The sequence below is a fragment of the Physella acuta genome, unplaced genomic scaffold, assembly GCF_028476545.2.
Source record: "Physella acuta isolate Inbredline_101_S28 unplaced genomic scaffold, ASM2847654v3 ptg000504l, whole genome shotgun sequence".
In the NCBI taxonomy this organism is placed as follows: domain Eukaryota; kingdom Metazoa; phylum Mollusca; class Gastropoda; family Physidae; genus Physella; species Physella acuta.
In genome coordinates, this window is record NW_026732023.1 from 236,054 (window position 1) to 263,492 (window position 27,439).

At 42.1% G+C, this 27,439-nt stretch overlaps 2 protein-coding genes across 2 annotated transcripts in view; both read left to right on the plus strand.

Moving 5' to 3' along the window:
- LOC131944710 (uncharacterized) overlaps positions 1-21,900 on the plus strand; it is a gene marked incomplete at its 3' end in the record, with an annotated part of 194,523 nt that extends 172,623 nt beyond the window's left edge. Inside the window, exons 7-8 of the mRNA XM_059305501.1 lie at positions 19,130-20,694; positions 21,436-21,900. Of these exons, the coding sequence (XP_059161484.1) occupies positions 19,381-20,694; positions 21,436-21,900 (1,779 nt within the window). The remainder of the gene's footprint in view (positions 1-19,129; positions 20,695-21,435) is intronic.
- Positions 9,352-10,236, plus strand: LOC131944709 (uncharacterized). The gene has a single exon (XM_059305500.1). The coding sequence runs from the start codon at positions 9,352-9,354 to the stop codon at positions 10,234-10,236; it is 885 nt and encodes a 294-aa protein (XP_059161483.1).
- Positions 21,901-27,439: the final 5,539 nt, after the last annotated feature.

Below are 27,439 nucleotides of genomic sequence, written 5' to 3' on the forward strand. Positions count from 1 at the left end.
TGTGTGTATATATATTATATATATATATATATATATATATATATATATATATATATATATATATATATATATATATATACTTGGATATTGGATACACTAATCGAACCCCACCCCCAAAATAAATTCCTGTCTCCGCCACTTGCTACAAACATTATTTATAAGATTTTCATGAGTCCACTAGCCCCACTGAACATGCGCAGTTGAAATCTTACCATAACGGGAAGAAAGAAGATATAGGTTTTTAATGAGCGGGTCGGGCAAGTAAGATCTCATCTCGTATGGTCATCTCGCCCCCCTGCATGCTAATTCTGCCGGCCGCTGGTCGCAGATTTATGACCGTCGATACACTCCGGCAGGACGCCGTGGTGATAAACTGCTACCGGGGGACGATCAAGGATGAAAGAGGGGGGAGAAATTTCGGGGCGCTGGGCGCCCTAGTGAGGGTTACTGTAGATGGGGATTAATCTGAGAAACATTTCAAACACGTGACACCAAAGGATGACTCGCTGGTGATGACGTAAGATAAGTCATATGACTTAGGGAAGATGCGATAACGTATGTGATGACATACGTAATGACTTCCTATATGACGGAATAGGATAGTATGCCTTAAAAAAACCTAGTAATTACTTCCGGACCTACAACCCCTCTACCCCACAAATAGACCGGACCTTCCACCCCTTTGTCCCCAAATAGACTAGACCTTCCACCCCTCTGTCTCCAAACAGACCGACCTTCCACCCCTCTCCCCTACAGTGGTAGATCACCAAACGCTATAACCAACATTGAATCGAGTCACTCAAAAACAAATCCCATCGTTCTTACATTAAAACACAATAGATCAATAGTTCAAGGTATGGGGGTGTTGTTTTGGCTTACACGGGCGACAGGATGTAATTATATTCGTGAAACTCTGCTAAACGATTGGTTTCAGCCACTGAGTACTCTGCCGCTTATTTATCTAACACGCACGACCCCCCCCCCCCCCCCCATCTTAATAAAACCTTAACAGTTGTGTGGATGTCTACCCGCGCCCCACAGGGGAGCGTCGGAGAAGTCTACCCCACGGGATGTAAAAGAAACAGTGTACATGTAAGACATGGTCAAGGAAAGAAAAGAACTGCTCAACTCTAAGAAGAAGAAAGGATTGTAGACAAGGAAAAAAGGATGGAGGGTATGAGGGATAGAGAGAGAGAGGGGGGGGGGAAGAGGTGGGGGTGGGGACCAAGGCGCCCAAGAGGGTTCAAGGGTTTAGGTCCAGCTTTTGTCCACCACCGAACCACGGCTGTCAGAGCCGGTCTGAGTGCGCGCGCTCAAAGTTGATCTACTCAACCGCCAATATCTACAGCCGTCACGGCAAGACGCGGCTTGATGCGGCGGTGCGCGCCTCTTCAGCGGGAATACCCCAACACAAATATCTCTATCAATGACGGACCGAGCTAAAAGACAAGGGGGAGGGGACGTGGGGGGGTCGGGGTGTTAAGGGAATTGATACGGTGCGGGGAGGGAATTGTGGTGGTTGGGGGGTCACTTTACTTGAGGTTGAGTAAATTCTTTCCAGTAATTTGTCGCCTCGATCGGTGAGCTCAGCAGACGTTACTTGGAATACTGTAAACTCTTTCATAGTTTGCAATTTGTTATTTTGGAAGTTACTTTGAATACAGTAAACACCGTAAAACTTCGACATGTTTTTTTTCTGCTTTAGAAATGTACATTAGCAAAAGCTGTTTGTAGTATTGCTAAAATAAGTAAAAAAAAAATAACGACAAGATAAGCTATTGTGTGTTTTGGTTAGTGTCATCGTAATGAAGATCGTCCGCTCTACCACTCGGCCACCCTTCTAAACAACACTTGAAATAGAGAACCCTCTTGGCCCCCACCGACACCTTAACAATCTTCCGGTGCTATGGGTTGCAAACGTGTTTTTTTACGAAGACCTTGTGTCTTGGAAACGTCATTTGTTGTATAAAAGTGCCTGTGTTATTGTTTTCTTTTTTCGATTAAAAATGTTTAAGTCCAATGGGATATACTTTCAATAGGGAAGGTGAAGTAGAGTTCATCTGTTTCCCTGACTTCGGCAAAAGAAGTGTTAGTCTGGTTAATTCAATACTCAGCCGCCTTCACTTTTCCTAACGTGAGAGGTGTGGATGGACTCAAATCCCGTTTCTAAAATGTGACTTTAAACTCAATCCAAACTCTATTTCACCTAACATACATTGAGTGAGTACTCATGATATTCTTCATATGCTACACCATCCTACACTGACCCATCCCCCACCCCTCACGTTATTTAAACCTAAACCCACGCCATCACCACCCCTGCGACGATTTACAACCGCACTTGACTGCACCCCACCAAACATGGTATGAAATATTGAATTCCTTGATTGTTGCCAGTCCAATATCGACCCCCCACCCCCACCCCACCCCACCGCCCTTTTCTCCCCCCTCCCTTTCTTTATAAATCCTCTCTTTAATTTACTACTCCCTCTTGAAGGGAGGATTACCGCGTCCTCATCTTTTCCAATCTTCTCAAGTCCCGGGCACCACGTCACAAAAACCAGTTGAAATATCCCTCGATTGACATTCAAAATAAACCATCGCTGGTTCGTTGTGGTAGGCGGGCGACCTAGGGGGTATGGCTGGGGCTAAATCGTCATAGCTGACCCGGAGTTATGGCTGGAGATACGGCCTAGCTGTTCACCTAGGTTGTATGGCTGCAGCTATGTTATAGCTGACCTTGGGGGTATTGCTATGGCTATCTTAACAGACGAAGTTAGTTTAGCTATTTCTTTACTTGCCGTTCGTTTAATTTTGATTTCAACTGAGTTTAAATGATTTTAAAAAAAAGATTTATCAAAAATTAATAAACTATTCAATCGAAGACTGTGCTCAAAGACCTATCTGTCCACTGACCTACCATTTATTTTAAGACCTGTTTTATCGCCTCATATCCAATCGGAAAACAGCTGATCATTGACCTATTTTTATCGAAGACCTGGTCATAACATTAGAACCACCCCTCCCCCCCTTTCCGTCCAGTCTCAAAGCTGACGCCACCACCTGTGCTCCCCCATTTCGTCCCCCATTTCCAGCGGTCCTCATCCCCCACAATCCCCATCGACCTGGTGACACACTTTAGTTCCCACCCCCCCTCCCCCACCCCCACCTTATGTGTTTGCTTATCTCACGTCCTACCACTGCCTCTACTAAACACCCATCTCTACACACACCACGCCCAGCTGTCCACAAACTACTCCATCAACAAACCAAACTCCGCCCATTACGTCTGGTCCCTCGACCAAAAAGCCAAACTCCACTAACAAGTTTACCATCAATACCCCCCCTACCCATCCCCCCCCCCCCCCCACGGTACCCCAGACCCACAGACCTGTATGCACTGGAATTGGTGTTATAGATTTTTTCCCCCATCCGGAGCATTTCCCTAAATTGCTACCAAGTAACCTCACCTAGCCCCCCCCCCCACCTCCCGCCACTGAGCAGCACCTCCCTAACTCTACACCCCTCACTACCCCTGACCAGCGAATATAAAAAAAAAATCCAAAATATTTTAGCTAACCAGTGAAGAACAACCCCCCTTCCCCCATCAGTTTTATCTCTCTTAACACCTCCCCCCACCCCCATGTCATCCCCTCGCCAACAATGTCATCCAGCCTAGGTTGTCAGTCTGTCAACGCTGTCAGTCACACATCGATACAATCAAACATTTCTGCAGTTAAATAGAAAACAATTTTTTTTAAAAAAAAATCACATTAAAATTTCTCTTGTTATTTTTCTAGGGTATCTCACAACTCACATTTAAAAAAAAATAATTTTAACAAGAAAAAAATAAAAATTGGGTAATTCTGTAGCCATCTTCAATAATGAATTTCAGCCAAGTTCCGATAACTCAGCAGGAATGGAAGTATTGATTAGAGTAGTTTCCCTTACCGTTGGCTGAAGAAAAAAAAAACAACTAACCCGGACACTAAAGCTGAAATATTTAAGAACAGCTATTTTCTCACACTCTGCAATCATGTCATAATAACTCAGCGTCTGATCATTTGTAAAATAAGTCGAATTAAAACCTGCATAAAAAGTCGAGAGAAATATTCGACTCTATGAAAATTAGGTTTGCTAGTTCATAAGACAGTGGACGTGTAATGGAGGAGGGGGTGGTGACTGGTGGGGAGAGTGGACTAACCACCCCAGGGTTTCTTTTAGATTTTTTTTCTGTGGTAGGTAGCAGCAATTGCTAAATTTCCGGTGAAGGTGGACACAGACTTAAGAGTAATTTTTTTTTATATACGTTACATATTTCTTCAGCGACGAAAAGATGGGGGGGGGGGGGGACAGGACCTCTCCCCCTCCCCCGAGAGATGCATGAAAGAAACTATACCCACTCCATATGGGGGGAAGGGGGGCATGACCTCTCCCCCTCCCCCCGAGAGATGCATGAAAGAAACTATGCCTATTCCATATGGGAGGGGGGAAGGGGGGGCATGACCTCCCCCCCACATCCAAGCGATGCATGAAAGAAACTATGCCCATAATAAAATAAAAATGGAAATTATGTTGTAACCGAATTGGTTAAAAAATTAATTGTAATTGGTTTAAGAAAAAATTCGAATGGTTTTCATTGCGTTCATTTATTTTTTTCTTTCTACTTAATTAACATCTTTTTTATATAGTGTTACAAAATACTTTTAGTGAACCAATTAAATATATAAATGTAATGTATAAGAACTAGCTGTGTAGGCTATAATAAACGTATGTTGGCCTATGTATGACTCGAGTTGAAGCCCAATGACAATAGTAGGATGTTTGCTGACAGATGTGACTCGGTTAGCCAAGCGAGCCTCCGAGAAGAATATGACAACTTTCCATATTGTCCACTCTGTTTGTCCACATTGATGTCCACTCTGTTTGTCCACATTGATGTCCACATTGTTTGCACGTGGCTGATGTTCGCCAAGCTGTATTTACCTGTACTGTGTTTGCTCACCTGCCGGCCGTGACCTTGAGATGGTGTCACAGGAGTTAGTCTGTCCGCTGTCTAAGGTCGCGAATAGCTGGACGGGTTTTCACCGTCTGATCTAGGCCGGGCCACTGAGATCATTTCATATCCCCCCCCACCACACCCTCCATGGCTTTTGAGTCCCGAGTCAGCTGTAAGAAATCACCCCCCCCCCCCCCTCCTCTCTCTACTTTCTTAAGATACACCTTATCAATGTTACAGTGATTCCCTACCCTTTATGGATAATGAGTTCCCTCCCCTGTTATCTGTAAGTAGACCCCCCCTCCCCTCCCCATCTGTAAGAAGTGCAGGACTTTACCTGCGAACGACCTAATAAGTAACGTGGGATTAACAAGCCAACGACTCACGGATTATCCCCCTTTTATCTTCTCCCCCGGGACTTATTAACCCGGGCATGCACGCCAGGTCAACCGTGACAAACAGAAGAGCTCGTCACCACACAGAAGGATTTCATCAACCCCCCCCCCCCCCCCCACGTCACACCATCCACTGTTTTCATTGACTTTTAAAAAAATTAATATAACGTTCTCGGGTCAACTACATATCTCCTTGTTGCTAATGTAGTCCCTAGTTCAACAAGTAAACCAGCTATGATAGGATTTATGATACGCTGGAATACAACAGTGACGTGGATGGATAATTCGAGATTTTAATTTTGTCGTCACTATACATGTTTTATAGAGATGGACTCTCTTGTTTTATGGATTACCTGGAGTCCCTGGGAAGGGGGGGGGGGATTATAGCACCCCTCATGCTCCAGACTAACTATTATATAATCATATTAGAGTCTATTACAGTTTACTAAAATTATAATGTTTTTTTTTTTATTAAATCCTAACCTTATCTTATATTCATAACACCAACGAAAGAATGTTTTCAATTTTCAAAAGGGCGTTTCATTATGTCCTCTTGTTTACATAGAAAAAAAAAAAAAAAACGTGCACTTTTTAAACCTAACAAAACATGACATTTTACTAGATGACCACACACTCACACACACACACAGACACACACACACTCACACACACTCATACACACACACACAAGTATAAATGAATAAAATATCGTTGGTTCAACGATAGGGACATTGTCTTCTAAACCCCCTCCCTCCCCCCCTCCCCAGCTAGAAGCGTCCACTAAGCGATGTGTCATGGACCTGTTGTGTTGACCCTTGCTGGACTGACCCCTTGTTCTGGCCCGTCCGTCTATTTGTATTTCCAACAGCGCTTTAGTATAAAGCGACACCATGGGTCAACAATAAGCCGACTCACCACGGTCACGAAATCAAAAGGTTGCTTTTTTCCGGGGGTCGGAAACACCAGTACATTATTTCACTCGTCAATGTAACACCGCACCAATCCACAACAAACACAAGTACAAAACTCCGCCAGATCAAAATGTCCCCAACATACCACAACATTTAAATTTAACATTAGCCAAGAGACTAGCTACGAATACCAACAGTTCACCACTCCACCAGATCAAAATTTATAGTGGATTACTGGACTTCTTGTGCAAAGTATGTTTGATCTATAAATCATATATATATATATATATATATATATATATATATATATATATATATATATATATATATATATATATATATATATATATATATACATATATATATAGGCCTATATATATATATATATATATATATATATATATATATATATATATATATATATATATATATATATATATATATATATATATATATATATATATATATATATATATATATATATATAGGCCTATATATATATATATATATATATGTATAGGCATATATATATATATATAGGGATATATATATATATACATATATATATATATATATATATATATAGGCCTATATATATATATATATATATATATATATATATATATATATATATATATATATATATATATATATATATATATATATATATATATATATATATATATATATATATATATATATATATATATATATATATATATATATGTATAGGCATATATATATATATATAGGGATATATATATATATACATATATATATATATATATATATATATATAGGCCTATATATATATATATAGGCCTATATATATATATATATATATATATATATATATATATATAAATATAAATATATATATATATATATATATATATATATATATATATATATATATATATATATATATATATATATATATATATATATATAGGCCTATATATATATATATATATATATATATATATATATATATATATATATATATATATATATATATATATATATATATATATATATATATATATATATATATATATATAATTGGGAGTGGAGACTGACATCAGTAACACACCGTTCTCAACTTGCCCAAAAAGCTAACGTTATTGACCTATTAAAATCGCAATTCAAGAAAACCAACTATCTCCACCATCGTCTGACGTCACGACCAGGGCCGAGCAGCGATTGGACAGCGCGACAACCTACTCGTCTATCTGGGGACCGTGCGGGACCGTGGCGAGGGCTGACGTCAATCACTGAGTGGCCTGCTGGTAAATACCAGTGCTTTGAGTCTAATTAATTCACACCACTGTCAACTGGGGATGTCAGGCCGGACAAATAAAAAAAAAAAATTCAACCAATCAGCTCGCTTCTTGCAGCGCTTTAAGTAGGTTAAGATACGGGTTCCAAGTTAAGAAAATGACGAGTCTATAGCTCTGTCTTTTTTTTCGGTTAGCCGTGCCTCATTTTAGAGGTGGTTTATTGTTAAAGATGGTACTTAATTAGTAAATACAGTAACCATAAGCTGCTACAGTCTGACTTTGCCAGGGAATTTAGGTGGTTTTTTACTGTTGTTTAAGGCTAGCCCTAAATCTAACCCCTCACCATAAAGCCCTAAATCTAACCCCTCACCATAACACAGTTATCCTGAAATCATAACCCTTCACAATAACACCTTTATCCTGAAATCACCACCCCTCGCCATAACACCTTTATCCTGAAATCATGACCCTCTCACCATAACACCTTTATCCTGAAATCACAACCCCTCACCATAACACCTTTATCCTGAAATCCTAACCCTTTATCATAACACTTTAATCCAACCACACAGCTTTAGGTAAGGGTTACATTGAAGCCTTCATTTTGGGACAAGATGCCTAGTATGCAAGAACAGAAAAAAAGTTCCTGCTGTAAATATGCTCGTGACGGCTCTGTGTCACCCTCTAACGGAAAAGTTCTACTTAGCTTATATAACCCATATCCACCCATCCTTAATCCCTTTAATCTTCTTTTATCTCACACACCACACCCGTTTACGGTATCACACGGTGTATCATATTTTAATCCCCCCCCACCTCCCCCATCACCCCCCGTCACTCCTGTATATAGGTAAGCAGACTGTCACTTAACAGATTACACCTTTTTAATTACACGATCACCACCTTTCCCTCCCCCCTCCCCTACCTGCTCATCCCTTACCTGCACGACCTGATGCACGCGCCTTCACACCCAGGTCTGAGAGGTCAACGTCTCCTACAATAAACCAACGTGAGCTGCTCTAGAACTCAGACAAGCATCCCCACCTCCCCCACCCCCCCCCCCCCCATACCTTATATTCGTTACAAAGCTGTTTACCTAATTTTCTCAACGTTTTAAACGCTATGATATTATCCGAAGGAATACTTTAAATTTTTACAGCCATTGAGAGCATGACTGAAAAGTTACACTTTATTTTAGGATTGTGATATTTCTTATATAATGGCACGAACTGTTTTAAGAAATTCTAATTAAGCGATGGATACACGGAACACTGGCCACTGTATCGTCTTTGGGATGCATAATCTCAGTGTGTGGAGGCTTTTTGAGGAGCTATCTACGGTATGAGGACCTTTCGTGGACCTATCTCTGTTTTGGGGACCTGAGGTAGGGGTGTTATATGTAGTGGGGATACATAAACATATACAGCGGAAGCGGAGGTAGGGGTCAACATAGGGGTTAAGCTGGGGGGGGGTGTCCCACCTTTAAATAGACGCAGTTGGATACCAGACAATTTAATTATGACTGCCGTTCTCTGGTTCCGTCATACCTTCACAGCCCCCTGCACATTCCGGCCGCGCTATTTATAACCCGCGCGTGGTCGCGGTGACCCAGGGAGTATCAGTAGGTCAGGCCAGGTTTAGACTCCCCCGGGGCCAGGTTTAGACTCCCCCGGGGTCCAGGTTCCTGCCAGACCCCGCGGTAATCTCCAGCAGCCGACACGGGTGTCAATCAAGGGCAGGACATCTGGAAGCTGGCCTGACGTTCTATGACTCAAGCCTGCGGCGTGCCTGCTGGGGGTGGCGGGGTACTACCCGGGGCCTGCTGGGGGTGGCGGGGTACTACCCGGGGCCTGCTGGGGGTGCCGGGGTACTACCCGGGGCCTGCTGGGGGTGCCGGGGTACTACCCGGGGCCTGCTGGGGGTGCCTGCTGGGGGTGCCGGGGTACTACCCGGGGCCTGCTGGGGGTGGCGGGGTACTACCCGGGGCCTGCTGGGGGTGCCTGCTGGGGGTGGCGGGGTACTACCCGGGGCCTGCTGGGGGTGGCGGGGTACTACCCGGGGCCTGCTGGGGGTGCCGGGGTACTACCCGGGGCCTGCTGGGGGTGGCGGGGTACTACCCGGGGCCTGCTGGGGGTGGCGGGGTACTACCCGGGGCCTGCTGGGGGTGCCGGGGTACTACCCGGGGCCTGCTGGGGGTGCCTGCTGGGGGTGCCGGGGTACTACCCGGGGCCTGCTGGGGGTGCCTGCTGGGGGTGCCGGGGTACTACCCGGGGCCTGCTGGGGGTGGCGGGGTACTACCCGGGGCCTGCTGGGGGTGCCTGCTGGGGGTGGCGGGGTACTACCCGGGGCCTGCTGGGGGTGGCGGGGTACTACCCGGGGCCTGCTGGGGGTGCCGGGGTACTACCCGGGGCCTGCTGGGGGTGGCGGGGTACTACCCGGGGCCTGCTGGGGGTGGCGGGGTACTACCCGGGGCCTGCTGGGGGTGCCGGGGTACTACCCGGGGCCTGCTGGGGGTGCCTGCTGGGGGTGCCGGGGTACTACCCGGGGCCTGCTGGGGGTGCCTGCTGGGGGTGCCTGCTGGGGGTGCCTGCGGCGTGCCTGCTGGGGGTGGCGGGGTACTACCCGGGGCGCTGACTTTTGTATACAAATAAACAGCAGCGGTTCAAGAATTTAGCAAAACTTTAAAAAGAAATTAATTAAAATTCAATTGTCCAATACGCCAAATAATTATTGTCATCATATATTCCCGCTTGTGTCTAAGACTAAGTAGAGTTCATCAGTTTCACCGACCTCGACTTACGGAGGGATATTGTCCACAGCTTGTTATTACACCCTGATATAAATATACAACATCCTTTCACACGCCGAGGTCAAGAAATACAATAAACTCTACTTCATCTGCTCATTGGACCGTTTGATCTATTTGTCTAGTTGAAAAAAGTCAACCAGGAAGAACCACATAATCGACCTTTTCCTCCCCCCTCTCACTCTTACAATTTGCAAAGTAGTATTAAATGCGATTAGTCTGTAGATTCTGTCTATACATAGCTATAAAAAGGGTTAGTACAATCCTTTATCCGAACCCCGGACACCCAGGTATCTAACGGTAGATCTAATCCTAATCCTAATGTGTCGAGCCATAACCCATCCTCGCCTCCCTTCCATTTCTTACATCTGCTTGTCTGACACATTACCTCCAACTGAACCCGTCGAACAATTGTTCTTGTTGTAATACAAACCCTAAAACAATCCCTACCCTACATCCCACAAACCCCACCATCCCCCACACAACGACCACCCAACGCCACACAAACCCCACCATCCCCCACACAACGACCACCCAACGCCACACAAACCCCACCATCCCCCACACAATCCCCACCCTAGGCCACACATCTGCACTATTTTACCATCTCTGCATGTGTCATCATTACGTTCTCTCCACTTAATTCTAATTCTTAATCTTCTTAACACATTTTTAAAAAAATTTTCGCTAAGCCGGTCCTGAAAAACGTGAACTACGTGCAGTTTCCAATATCAGGGAACGAAGCAGTAATAAAACTACCCTCATTAGCGACACCACTTTGTGTCACACTACAAAAACAAATCTCAAATCTGTTGTGTTTGTATAACCTGCCCCCCTCCCCACCAGACTACAACACTTTTAATTCTATGTCAGACGAAACTAGAACGGTCGTCTGCTTCTCGAACCACGTGACTGTCTGGCACCCAGACGAGCTGATCTGCCATTAGTGCTGTTAATGACATCTGACTTTGACACCAGAACTGATTTCACAGATGTTGGTAGACTGCAAACTAGTGTATATAATATATATATATATATATATATATATATATATATATATATATATATATATATATATATATATATATATATATATATATATATGTTACGGTCAAAGCCCGAAGTCTGCCAATGCTAGGATTGGCCGGCCAATCCGCGCATTGGCCAATATCGCCTCCCATAGGTCGGTCAAAGTCCGAAACTTTGCTTGATTCCGGCCTTTGGCCGGCCAATCCGCAGACTGGCCATGGTGGACCGGCCAAAGTGTTAATTAGAAGATCATCTGGCTAGGGACGACCGGCCAAAGTCCGAATTAGAAGATCATGAGCAGATTTTGTCATTTTTTTATGCCGTAAGGATCATGAAATTAAGTCTTTATTGATTATTAATTGAAGTAAATGACAGAAAAATTCAAGTTTTTTATTGTACTATAGTCTCAAACTATCAATATCATCATTTGTTACAACAAGTTGAACTTTTATGGCATTTAGAATTACATAGCAGCTTGTTATTTTTACACTTGCAGCGATTTGTTGTGCACTTAGTTGTGCAATTGCAGCGAGTGTAACCTTGGCCACCAGTCAATGATTGTGAAGATGCGATGGTTCGTAGTGATTTTTATCAGTGCCAACTGACGACAATAAGAGCAGTTTTTCGTGAAGAATTGAAAACTCACTTCTAGCATACAGTTGTTTTAGAACACCATGTTCCCTTCCTAATTTGTAGAAACCGCCCTCGACGCTCATGACAACTGCAATCACGCTTCGGGGAGCACCACGACCTCTGTCAACATCTGGAACACGGATGCGTATATTGTCACCCACTTCAGCATCTTTAAATTTTGTATTTGATGTTTTAAGCATCTTAGCACATTGAGTTTGCAAGCCAGTATGAGCTGCTGACCTGTGTTCCATGATGTCTCTTTTGTTGTGACACAATCTGCAGGTAATGTTCCCTCCGTACCCTTCGTCTGCTTCATTGGGTACTCCACAAATAGCATGGACATCTTTGCCACAGGATCCACAAGAATGAGCTGCACTACAATGTTTTTCACAAACTATATAGAATCTGTTGGCCACATTATTGTCACGCAACTGGTCTGGACGTTCCGCCACGGCAGTAGATGTCTTACCTGAGGATGTCGTTGCATTTATGGCAACCTCCATTTCTTGTTCAATGTTCTCAAGATCTTCTTCAGTAACTATTTTATCGTGAGCCCATATATGGAAACTAACATGGATTTACGTTTTTTTCTTTTGACAGCCATCTGCTATGTCTGTCTCATGGTCTGACGGCCCTTTTGATCCATGTCGCATTGCTTATAGAATGCCAAACAATACGTTACTCTAAATGAAAACGCACCCAGAATAATAAAATTCGATCACAATTTAATCTAGATAGAACATTGGCCAGGACGTCCCGGCCAGTGCGCGCATTGGCCGGCCAATGTACAAAATACGCTGTCAAGTTTAAGCGCTTCGGACTTTGGCCAGTACGTCCCGGCCAGTGCGCGCATTGGCCGGCCAATGTACGAAATACGATCTTAGTGCTAAGTTCTTCGGGCTTTGGCCAAGAGAGCCGGCCAATGCGCGGATTGGCCGGCCAATCCTAGCTTTGGCCTCACTTCGGGCTTTGACCGTAACATATATATATATATATATATATATATATATATATATATATATATATATATATATATATATATATATATATATATATATATATATATATATATATATATGTATGTATGTGTGTGTGTGTGTGCGCGCAGTTAAATTAAGTCGGCGGAGCTTCTTTTAGCTCAGTGAGCTTACATTTAGGTGTTGTATAAGAAAAAAATTTCTTTAATAGTAGAGCCCTTCTTCTTAGTACCTAGTACATATAAAAGTAAGTAGAATTGAGCTAACTTATCAACATTTCTGTATTTACATAGATCACTAACACTATTCACAATGCTATCTGCTTGCTATCAGCAATTATTAAACGCATACGTACATTGTTATTTCAACTCCCCCAGTGTGAATATAATCTCGCTCAATTAGTGTGTACAGTGACTCACCGTAACACCTTTAAAATGAAAACACCCGTTTTTTTAAGACAAAAGGGGAAACATCATCCAGGTAGTTTAGTCTCCTTCAAATGGATTCGTTAGTTATCAGACGGGAAGTTCAAAACCATTCAGGCTGTCTGATGAAAGTAAGCCAATATATTAGGATGGGGGGGGGGGGGGGGGGGGGTTAAAATTATTTGTGCGGTTGGGGGAGGTTGTAACAGCTTGTGTGTGTGTGTGGGGGGGGGTGTTGAAGTTTTATTGTGGGGGTAGGGGAATAGGGGGTGATGAAGTTACTCGGGGGTTTGAAGTTACTTGGGGTGGTGTTGAAGCTACTGGGGGGGGGGGGGGTGTCAGTGACTTGTAATTACGTAACAGTTAAGACCTGGCTTCTATGAGAATCTCTCTTCTGTAAGGTCTCATTCTTTTTCATGTAAGTGCCTCAATCTGTTTTATGTAAGTGCTTCAGTCTGTATCATATGTATTATGTAAGGGCCTCGGCCGTTTTTGTAAAGACCACAGTCTTTTCTTTCTTCCCTTTATAGCTTTAATTTGTATTATGTAATGACCTCAAACTATTTACAGGAGTACCCACTTTTCACGTTTTTTTTCTCTAAAAATAGCCAGACCAGACCAGGTTACACATCAATAAATAATTCAACGACCGTATCAATTACCACATCATGACTAGTTCAACGGATATAAATAGATTTATGATAGCACGAAACTAACATTCAAACGCCCCATATCATTCCCACCCTCCTCCACCTTTTCACCTTCCTTACTAACTCGTCAGTGTGACATCACTTCCTTAATACTTACCAAAGTCTTCGGCACGTTAAAATACGCACACGACATAGTATAAGCTATACAACATGCCGTAAGTCTTCCCTTTAAGTGCTACACTCCAGCATGTAGCTCTGTGCAATCTACATTCCAAAACACTCTATGGACACCCATCACTTACTCTAGGTTATTGTCACACCCCCACACCCAAACACCGCCCCCCCCCCCCCACCTAACCCTGTGACAGACACATAGCATGAGACATCAATATTTGATACCACCAAACGGCACTAACCTCACGTCTGTACTTCTCGCAGGTCCCACAACTCTCGCGGGATTTCGTGACATGACCCGCGGACAGTGACGGACCCGTGTACGGGGGAGGACCCGTATATGGGACAGGACCCGTATATGGGGCCGGTCTCGTGTATATGGACGGTCCCGTGTGTTAGGGAGGTCCAGTGTTGAGCCCTGTCCTCTTGACCACAATGTGACCATACAGCAACCCTTCCCCATTACCAGACCAAACCTGCCCGTACATAAAAGCAGCCGACTATATAAAACACGTATCGGGTCACGTGATGCCCGTACGACTGCGCATGTGCAATATTTAATAAACTTCTTCACGCTATTTGCCAGGGAATAAAAAAAGTTTTGGAAAAAATTTAGTCGCGATGGTTAGAAGTCAAACACCGGCACGCGGCACAAAATGTCGTTAGGTCGAGTCACGTGATAGTTTATAGCACATCACAACCCGGGGGTCGGGGTCTGGGTCGTCAGAGTAGACTCGTGCGCATGTTCCTATATGCATCTCCTGTGGCATGGCATCTAAATGGCACACAGGGACCGGTAAATACCTACTGCTACGCCCGGCAATTTCCGGCCCCAGTGCCGTACTACCGATGCGTGTGTGAGGCTGTATTTGATATAGATCGTACTGGCATTTAGTTAATACGGACAGACTGACACGGGAACGTTGTAAATTAAATCCACTCACCCATGTTATTGGCGGTGTTAAATGTTTGATGCTTGGATTAGCTGACTAGAGTTTTAACACTCTAAGTCTCACTAGCAGGGACCTTATTAAAACCTCGCCCCTGCTAGTGATGAAACCAATCCCATGGAGCGTAGATGTCGTGGCACTGGACATCATCAAACACACGCCCTATGGGACGTCGCTACTGTAACCCATCTCACCTGGACAGTGAAACCACATCCATGGACTTTGTGAAAACACGGGACCTTATGGGACCCACGCCCCTGGACCTCATGGTACCCACCCCCTGGACCACATGGTACCCACGCCCCTGATTTCGACCAAACACCCTGGCTAGGTGGTGCGTGGCTAGATAAAGCTGAGATCGCTTGATCACGTGACGTCTATTAAACAAAGTAAACTAAACAATTGCAGGAAATTCATAAGAAATTAATAGAAGTTAATTCTTAACAGTATTTTTTTTTTTTTTAGCTTTTCCTTCAGTCCAAAAGTCAGCAAAAATTAGTTCGTGGTCTAAAATACTCTAACTGTAGCAGTTTTAGCACCTATAAACAAATTGCGCGAAGCGTCTGTTTCCTTTATCTTGCTTGAAAACTATATCAATCTCATTGACAATAAGATGATACTACTGATTTAAAAATACCTCCATAATAACAATAGCCGCAAATATTGCCGGGCTGCGGGTTAATTATTTTCACGATTTAGTAACATCTAAAATAAAAGTACCAGTTATTTAAATACGCCGAGCAAATACTTGCTAGACCTTGACCTTCAGTAACCGGAAGCTGTCGATAACGGTTGACCAGAGAAAGCTGTGAATAGAATCCTAGCTCCGCCGATTACTTCATAACAGAAGTAAACAAAACAAAACGAACTATGTACATTTCATTACAGTGACTATTGTTTAGATCCTCGCCATGGTGTCATATCTACGGCGTCATATTTACATTTACACTAGGTAACAACTCGGAAGTGTTGCGCGCTGAGCATGCGCAGTCAGGCAATCATCCTTCGTTTGTTAAAAAGGGCAACGACTGTGTTTTTGTTTATCAGCGTGTGATGTCTCCACCCCTCACTATCCCCAGGTATTTGATTGTCCGGTTCTCCCAGCATTCCGCGCGGCATATGGTTCTGTTTCCGGCTTTATCGGATCTCTTTGTCTACCCCGGTTAAAGAAACCAATCACCGCCCGTCAAAAGCAGGCTCCAGCTGGTGTTACAACTACTAGTCACCTTTCCCGTCGGTGTACGATTTCTGGGACGGGGGAAAAAACAACAACACAACACCGCGCAGCCAATCATCAGCAAACACGAGCGACCTGTTTCTGTAACAATCTTGTGATCACACAGAAATAGATCAAATAGTTAGAGTTCTCCCCCTTTTTCCCGCAGGAGTGAAGTGGTTAGTTCAAAAAGTTAACTGCTTTCAGATGTAACGGCTGATGTCATACCTGCAATATGTACATGCATACATACATATATATATATATATATATATATATATATATATATATATATATATATATATATATATATATATATATATATATATATATATATATATATATATATATATATATATATATATAATTATATAGGCCTCTATATATATACAGGCATATATATATATATATATATATATATATATATATATATATATATATATATATATATATATATATATATATATATATATATATATTGAACCATGTCTATATTGCAGCAGTTTACTTCTTGACCCTCCCCATTCCCAGAATCTTAAAACAATTTACCCTCCCCTATCACTACCCTCTCTGCGCGTGTCAGCACAAATTACCGTCCCAGCCCCTAACACCCGAGTGACCCTCGCAGTGTACTTTCAACTAAACATTTCAAAAAGTCGGCTGCGCACAGTTTTGGTGCCTAAAGTATTTCAGGCTGGGCATAGTGCCAGCAGACGACCCAGACGTTGAGATAATGGAACAGGCCGCGCAGTCATACTGAACGCGGTTTTTTTTTCTTTCTTTAGACAGGTTGTTGCTTTCAACTCACCCCCACCCGCCCCACCCCCCAGACTCCCACTGGCTGTTAGATCCAAATAACTTACCACAAACTAAGATACCAGACGGAAAAAAAAAACTACCCACAAATTCTATTTTCGTTAGTTGTTTTTTTTCTCTCTTTGTCACCCATTTACCAGAAAAAAAAACCTACTTCACGTTTTGTTTTTAAAAATCTAACACATAATTCTCATCATAACTGCAGCGTTGTCACTTCAATCCATATTTTTCAATTCCCTTCCCCCATTTTTTAACCGCTTATTAAAGTGATCCAACTCCTCAAATGAGTAGCGGTGTCATAACGCAAAAACACCCCGGAAAAAAAATGTCTCCAGTAATTTAAAAAGCCAAATGTAGCACATCCAAAGACCGGCTCGTGGTGTGCAAGGTAATGAAACTCTCTTCTAAAGTTTCGAGGCTATCGCATTTCATCAGTCTTAATTAGTTTACATACCAACGGTTTTCACCTAATTTAAATAGGGGGGGGGGGGGAGGAGGCGGTGGGGTGAAAAATGTAATAATCAATTCTCGTTGGGTTTTCATTTTTTATTTTCTCATCTCAGAAGGTATGTTCTTTCATTTCTGACAAATCAAGATAAAAAATAAAAAAATAAAAAATATAAAAAAAAACGACCCGAAAAGCGTATACATGTATCGCATGTGATCACGTGTTAGGTGTGTGGGTGTGGGTGTGGGTGTGTGTGGGTGTGTGGTGGAAAAACGTGACATCTCACACAATTCCTATCATCTATAATCACCGATGTGATCCAGAGTTCGATATTAATCTTTTAAGAAATTAACGCCCCAACATAATTTAGAATTTAACTGGAGGTGGCGATGTGTTGCACGACGTTTTAAACATCAAGTTACTTCCCTTGAACAAATCTTTCGCTACTTAAAAATAATTCCACTTTTAATTGAACTAATTGTTCCGTAATAATTTCTCCCCGACTAACATTTCACTTTAAATTTGCTAGAGTTAATATCTCTAAGCAAGATTTACGTTGTTGCAAACATTGGATGAGTTTAATTTTAACACAATTAAAACAGTTGTTAGTACATTTCACGACAGAACAAAAAGTTCATTTTAACAACTTTTATCGTCACAATAAACCATTAGTTACATTTTAAAAAATCTTTTAGTCTTGTAAAATTGTAGCGTTTGTATGCTGCTAGCTTCTGTGTTTTTTTTTTTTTTAATTTTAAATTCATTCCTTAAAAAATTTTAGAATGTGTATTAACTTGTGTGGTTTTTAAATTGTGTGTTCATTTCTTAAAACCTAATAGGGTTTGTATTCACTTTATTATTTTGTATTTATTCCTTAAACTATTTTAGGTTTTGTGTTAACTTATGAATTTATTTTAATTTTTTTTTAAATTTGTATTCATTAAAATATTTAGATTCTATATTAGCTTGCGTTTATATCTATTTTTAAAAAAAAGATTGTAGTTATTGTGTTCATTTATGTTTTTATTTATTAAATTTTATTCTATAATATATTTTAAGTTATTTATTACTTGTGTATGATTTAACTTTATATCTGTTTCTTGAAACATAGTAGTTCTTGTGTTCACTTATGTATGGATTTATTTTATATTTAATCCTTAACATATTTTAGGTTTTATATGAACGTGTTTGTATTTATTTTATGTGTTCCTTAAAACGCTATAAGTCTCTGTTAACTTGTGTTTGTATTTATTTTATATTTGTTCCATAAAACGCAATAGGCCTGTGTTGTGTTTGTATTTATTTATATTTGCTCCGTAAAACGCTATAGGTTTGTGTTGACTTGTGTTTGTATTTATTTTATATTTGTTCCTTAAAACGCTATAAGCCTTTGTGAACTTGTGTTTTTTATCTTCCCCAGATGGCAGGCTGAACCTCAAGTCACATGACCGGTGTACGAGGAGTATTACATCCAATCACCGGTCACTTTCACCTTGACCCTGGCCACTCAGATATCCCAGCGTACACTTTGTTTTCACCTCGACCCCTAGCAGCGTGTATCCCTTGTGTTGAAGCTTGACCCTCCTTGCACTACACCTGACCCACCTTGACCCCCCTTGTCCTTGACCTAGAGACCGCCACCCCATGCTCCCCTGACCTCCGCCCAGCACGATGTCGGAGAGCAAAGTAGCGTGCGAGAGCTTTCCTCGGACCAGCAGCAACAGCAGCATCAGCAACGCCAATGGCAACAACAACAACAACAACAACAACACTATCGACAACGGCGACGGCATCAACGGCGAGGGCAGCCCCGGCCCCGCCGGCGACCTCCTCGACCACCCCAAGTCCCGCTCGTTTCTAGACTCGCTCGAGCGTGACCGCCGGTCCCCGCGCGACATGCACGAGATCCGCCGTAACTCCTCGCACGGCCTTGACCTTTCCAAATCCTCCCCCACCAACCCTTCGGACGAGACCAACGGCCTCGATCTGACCAAACCGGAAATGATCAGCGCCAGCAAATACCCCCGCAGCTCCGACCCCACCCCCTACACGAACGGCATCCCCACGGACGCCCAGCCCACACCCGCCCCCGTCAGCTACGGCCCGGGCCGATCCCACAGCGCCGGGGAGTCCATCTCCCCCTTCAGGGCCGACTCCGTGCCCAACGGCTACAGTCCGGACAACATCTCAAACGGCAACGGATATAAGAACAAGTTCCCCGACGCCTACGCCAAGTCCGCTGACCCCGACCGCTACGGTTCGAAACCATTCGAGTCGATGCCATCCTCCGCGGCCATGTCATCTTCATCCTCCTCCACGGCCTCGTCGCCCACCTACCCCTCGAAAATCCCCGACCCGTACAAGATCACAGAGAACTCATTCCCCAAGCCGCAGGACGCGTACAACAAAATCCTGGAAGACTACGGCCACAACGCCAGAAACAACAACAACAACAAACTCAGCGACGACTACCCCGGCAAAATCCCGCCCGAGTCACAGTTCGTCAAAATGGCCGAATCCTACGCCAAGCAAATCGAATCTCTCACCAACGGATACAAGTCGGATCCGTCTTTCAAGAAAGAGAAGTCTCTGTCACCAGGCGGGTACAAAAACGACCCGTCACCGCTGCTTGGTTTTCCGAAAGCTGAACCCGGAATGACCAACGGCTCGCTGTACGGCAGCAAAACGGAAGCCGTGAGCTCATCCTCGTCCCAGCCCCCCAACCAGTCCCTACCCAGTATCCTCAACTTCTCCACAAACCACCTCCGCGGGATGGCCGCGGCCGAGAGCGGACTGGCCAGCTACCTCAACAGTTACGGCGTCGGCGGGCCCGGTTCGGGTCCCGGCGGCGACAGGGGCGACAGAGGGAGCGGGAACGGGAACGGAAACGGCAGTGGGGACACGTCAATGTCCAGGTCCAGTCCCAACAACAAGCTGGCATGTCGGTTCTGTGGCAAGACCTTCTCACAAGCTGGCTACATCAAGGTAAGTGCTGGCTCACTGGTATCAGTCGCCCTCTCTACTTGCTGCATGCGGCTAGTCTATGGCTAGCCCAAAACTAAGTTACTGCTGCAATCATGGTACGATGTGGCCTAGCGGTAGCGCGCAAGACTGTTAACCTGAACGTCTCGAGTTCGAATCAAGTCTGTAGAACGTTCCTAGAGTCGACTCAACTCGTTAGTTGGCCACTCTATCTAGCAACAACGACACTATGGGTTTGTACCCCAAGTCTCCACTGGCTAGATACACAGAAAGTTGTTTTTTTTTAATAAAGAGTAACTATTGTAACATATGATTCTTATATTAGTCATTATAAAAAATTAAGGATTAGAAATATATGTTGAAAAAAAAACAGAAGAATTATCAACAACCATGTATCATATTTCCCTGGTCTTGCCTAAGACAGATGGGGCAGATGAAGTAGAGTTCATCTGTTTCATTGACATCGGTCTCGAGTGGATAGTATGGTCAGCACTAAGTCCAGCCGCCTGGTATTCACTAATTTGATCAACAACCATGTTTAAACACTACCATTCCGGCTAGACAACAAAGCTTTAAGAGTTAGAAAAAAAAAGATTTTTCACTATTCTGTAAAGAGATTTTCACGTTATTTTTTGTTTCTTATTTTAAGTTTTATTAAAACCCATTCGTTTTTTTTTTTCTAAAAATACCTGTAAACTTTAACTTACCTGAAGAATTACACCTGTAACCTTGTGTCCACCCCAGGCCCACGAACGTCTCCACACAGGTGAGAAACCGTTCGCCTGCTCCGTCTGCGGCAAGAGGTTCAGCGACCCCAGCAACTGGAAGAAACATGAACGTGTCCACGCTAACAACAAGAAACAGAGTCATCTCATGGAGTCACCTGACTCAAAGGTTGGTCTCTTTATGGCGAGTATTAGTTCAATACTTTCAATATTTGTCTGTCCACTACACTGGTCAGTTGAACAGAGTCATCTCATGGAGTCACCTGACTCAAAGGTTGGTCTCTTTATGGCGAGTATTAGTTCAATACTTTCAATATTTGTCTGTCCACTACACTGGTCAGTTGAACAGAGTCATCTCATGGAGTCACCTGACTCAAAGGTTGGTCTCTTTATGGCGAGTATTAGTTCAATACTTTCAATATTTGTCTGTCCACTACACTGGTCAGTTGAACAGAGTCATCTCATGGAGTCACCTGACTCAAAGGTTGGTCTCTTTATGGCGAGTATTAGTCCAATACTTTCAATATTTGTCTCTCCTCTACACTGGTTAGTTCAACGGCTGACTGAGGCGGTTCGTCCCCTAATCGTAATGGTCAGCTGAACATTTGGCTAATGACTTTGCTGATCCAATGGTCAGTTAAACATTTCGCTAATGACTTTTCTAATCCAATGGTCAGTTGAATATTTGGTTGAAAAATTATGTAACCTGTCTATCCATTAATCAGAGGAAACATGGCTAAAATTTAATAAATGACCTCTCCATCCACTGGTCCATTTAGAGATCAACTACCTACTGACAAGTCGATAGAACTACCATCTAAATGACCTATCACTTCCTGGTCAGTTAAACAAAAAAGTCAGCTAGTGAATTGCTAATGGCCAAAGTGTTATGATCTAGCCACAGCCAGCAAAAAAAAAAAAACAAAAAAAAAATAAAACCTACTTGATCGCTTTACAAATCCAAATACATTTTTAACTCTCATTCACACTTCCCATCAAAAGCTTAAGGAGTAAATTGAATATTGTATTAAAATCTCCTTTTACACATAACCGACCTCATAATATACCCCACCCCCATCCACACACACATCAACTTTTCTTTTAGCTTCATTTGTATTTAACAAGTGCCATGCTTTGAAGATCTGCCAGTGTGTAGTTCCTGCATTCAGGAGAGGACGCCCACACTCTCCACAACACACTTGTTAGTGCAGTGTGTACAACGTCACCACTTTATGTTGTAAATTGTTTCTTCCTTATGCTATTTTTGTCACAGCGTCTTTCACAAAACTTATTCCTGACACTCTACACAAGCACACAAGAAGTTAAAATTGATGTTGTAAATTTATTTATAAACATAATGTAAAATGTCTAATTTATTGTATCATCTTCTTGCATTACTTAGAAGAGTAGAGAATTTTTTTTTCAGGATATGTGTAAAGTCTTCAGAACCTCGAGCAGTGTATTTTTGTCTTCATCTACTAAAGTGTCTATGTTGTCATTGATCTTATTATCATCATCTTATTTAAGATTATCTATTATAACGTGATGTCATGACTTGTGATCATCCAATATAAAGTCTACCTGTTATACAAAAATACACTACCACTAATATTTATCCCTACCTATACCAACCACCCACTACCACCAACATTTATCCCTACCTATACCAACCACCCACTACCACCAACATTTACCCCTACCTATACCAACCACCCACTACCACCAACATTTACCCCTACCTATACCAACCACCCACTACCACCAACAATTATCCCTACCTATACCAACCACCCACTACCACCAACATTTATCCCTACCTATACCAACCACCCACTACCACCAACATTTATCCCTACCTATACCAACCACCCACTACCACCAACATTTATCTCTACCTATACCAACCACCCACTACCACCAACATTTATCTCTACCTATACCAACCACCCACTACCACCAACAATTATCCCTACCTATACCAACCACCCACTACCACCAACATTTATCCCTACCTACACCAACCACCCACTACCACCATCATTTATCTCTACCTATACCAACCACCCACTACCACCAACATGTATCCTTACCTACACCAACCACCCACTACCACCATCATTTATCTCTACCTATACCAACCACCCACTACCACCAACATTTATTCTACCTATACCAACCACCCACTACCACCAACATGTATCCTTACCTATACCAACCACCCACTACCACCAACATTTATCTCTACCTATACCAACCACCCACTACCACCAACATTTATCCCTACCTATACCAACCACCCACTACCACCAACATTTACCCCTACCTATATCAACCACCCACTACCACCAACATTTACCCCTACCTATATCAACCACCCACTACCACCAACATTTATCCCTACCTATACCAACCACCCACTACCACCAACATTTATATACCAACCACCCACTAACACCAACCCTTTCCCCTATCCACACCAAACGTCCAACCCATACACCAGCTTCTATCAACCATCCACTATAAAAACTTAACTCCACATTTAAGTGGGATAGTTTTCACTCGGATCAATGCTGACCAGACACCGGTAGATCCCAGCTGGCTGGGGGGTGGGGGAGAGGTGGGGTGGGGGTTGAAATGACGTTATCACAAGAATCCATCTTAAGTTTGGGGTTCTATCAGGGTTTTTTCCCCCTCTCTCCCCTCCCCTCCTCTCCCTGAAGCCGAAGCTAAAACTCTTTTAATTCACTGTCAATACAGTTTACTGTGGAGAAATAAATTACCCTGACCTTCCGTGTTTTAGGTTTACAATGTGCTGCATTCTTTTAAAACCAGACACACGCACGCATACAATTTAAGACATACATGTACCGACTCACACACCTTCGATGTAACCACAATGTTTTCACACACCCAGATACACATTTCAAAGATACACAGACATACTTACATACACATAAGATAAACTGTTTTACACATTAATGGTTAAACATGCATTGCCATACACTCTCACTTATATATGTACATATACACACATACACACTGACTAACCCTGCACAGATTCACACAACTCTGAACACCTAAACACAAACACACTCACGCCCCGTCGTGTCCAGAACCGTTTGTCTATGTGTGTGTAGGTCGGCGTGTCACGAGGATGTCACACACAGCACTCACCAATACACACACACCACCCACCAACCCACACACACCACTCACCAACTCACACACCACCCACCAACACACACACACACCACCCACCAACTCACACACACCAACTCTCACACCACTCTGCTAGCATGATCTGTGTTTAACCTACGCGATCCATCCTTCACTACAACAGACGGCCTCTCTACCACTTCTCACATCTCCATCAAACTCGTGTCATTGTGCACACCACCACAGCCGCCACCATGATACGTAACTCTACCACCCTATCGTCGCCATATCAGTCGACTTATTTTTCCATTAAAGAGTCGGACCAATTTCCAACATCTCATTTTGTTTCGAGTTTTTTTTTTGTTTTAGTAAAAAAAACAACCAAACACAGCATCAAGTATTCAAAACCTCGCGAGACTCTATTAAAAAGATTTCAATTTGAAAACGAAAGTGCAATTCTTACTTTTCATCACGTGGAGAGCTCACACGCAACACTAACAAATGCGAGCCTTCACTCGCCCCACGATGTAAAAAAAAAAAAAAAAAAAAAAAAAAGCCGCCTGGAAGAAAATTATTGCCCCTTACTCTTATTTGTCCCCCTTTACAGTCTATTTCTTTTCACAGCTTTGCTTACCTCACTCACCCAACTTTCGATTTCTTGGCCGTCCAATCGCATGTCTCCCTTTTATTCTTAAAATATTTGGCCGTGTCCTCCCCTGTAGGTCAGCCTCGGCCCCGCAGCTCAACAAATTTGGGTTATTCACGTTTGAGGAATTAGATTTACGGTTTTAAAATGGCCGATTTCTATCCTAGTACTGCGTCAGCTGACCCCGTTTTAAATTAAAACATGGTTAGGATTAGGTTTTAACTAAAGAAATAATACACCGTGCTTTCTTAAATTTTTATAATGGTTTAGTTTTGCATGGTAAACAAATTAAACGATGATATAGTGATGATCTTTTAATATTTACATCTACCCCAACCCATAGGGATATTGAATTAGGAATCGTTGTTTCACAAGCCTGAAGTAGACAGGCTATCAGATCTAGGATAATAAATTAATGCTCTTAATTAATCAAACCTCTTTTATAGCCTTAAGTTCTATTGAATAGTTGAACATTGGGGGACACTACTCTCTCGCCTTCCTCCATTCCCCTCTCTCTCTACCACCATCCCTAGTACCTCTCCCTGTCACACCCGTCCATTCCCTGATGTTGTTTACTCCCGCTTATTCTTTTGTCTGCCTCTTTTACGTTTGTCTGCCTCTTTTACTTTTGTCTGCATTTTTACGTTTGTCTGGCACTGCTCGTAGCCTGTGCGATTAAAAAACAAAACAAATTTTGCATCTAAACTCATCTCTACAATGTTTAATCACTAACAATGCTACTCAATTCACATTTAAAAAAATGTAAAAAATACACACCACACACAAACCTCGTTTCCCCCCCCCCCCTCTCCTTTCTCTCTCTCTCTCTCTCTCTCTCTCTCTCTCTCTCTCTCTCTATATATATATATATATATATATATATATATATATATATATATATATATATATACATTTACACACAAACACATATCTACACATATACTAATACATTTATTCACACAAAATACACATGCAAATATATGTATACATAAATAAATTAATTTAAATATATATATATATATATATATATATATATATATATATATATATATATATATATATATATATATACATATGTATATATATATATATATATATATATATATATATATATATATATATATATATATATATATATATATATATAAATTTACGAAAACTCAATTTACCTATTCTGTTGACTTTTAACTTTTTCAAATGTTACCGCATTGCGTGAATATAATTAATTATAACTAGCTGAATTTTCTCCGAATGTTCTCGATGCCGTCACGTGGTTACCGTATAACTGTCATCCTTGTACACCGGAACGTTAATGCCCCCATCATTGTAGCTGTTTCTAGCTAGACCCAAGCGTACTCCTCAAAACCCGTTGCGTTAATTAAATTTTTACGACACCCTAAAACTATAATTATCTCGCAAATCGTGACGACTTCTCGCCTGGCAAGAAAACTCTCAAATAATTACACGACTTGAAAACAACACGATCGTCCTAAACTAAATGGTTTTTTCGCGATGAAAGAATTAACACTTATCTCCCTTTAGCCACGCGCCGCGTATTTCTCTCCCCTATTTCAATTAAAAACGACTTTTATTATTCCGACTTATTGTAACAAACTCCCATCAGGGGCTGTTCGCGCGGGGACTAACCCACGGACACTTGACATTTCAAACTAAACAAGAGTTATCCTCATTGTTTTCTTGCATTCTAAATGTTACACAAATGGAACCATTTGAGTTTGAGTTTGTTAGCTGTGGAAGAGAATCGCGGATTGTTGGTACATTTTTCTTCTCTCTACAATCGTGTTAGATACTTGATTGATTAGGGCGTGGGTGTGATTGTGTGTGTGTGTGGGGGGGGGGGGGGGGGTATTGAAGATACACAAGTCGAGTTAAAATAACCAGTAAAAAAGCTTAGTTCATTGGGCTTTAAATGTCGTGGGTTCGAACACCAGTTAGACAAATATCCGACTAGACATTTTGAAAATTCAATTATCTTCTTAAAGCTCGCGCATAAAAATGTGAGGTTAACATTGGAGTTTAAAATGAAACCAGCAATGTAATCATACAGCATATCCTTATAATTAAATGTCATCTGGTCTTGAAGAGCAACAATTTCATATTAAACTTCGACTGGACATTTTACGAAAAAGCTGAAGAATTAATTTAAAGATTCGTTAAAGATACGTTGTTGTAAACTTGACGTATGTAATAAGTCTTAATA

Bases quoted from the DNA above. Each gene is read 5' to 3' on its own strand.
- LOC131944709 (XM_059305500.1), top strand. From the start codon at position 9,352: ATGACTCAAGCCTGCGGCGTGCCTGCTGGGGGTGGCGGGGTACTACCC.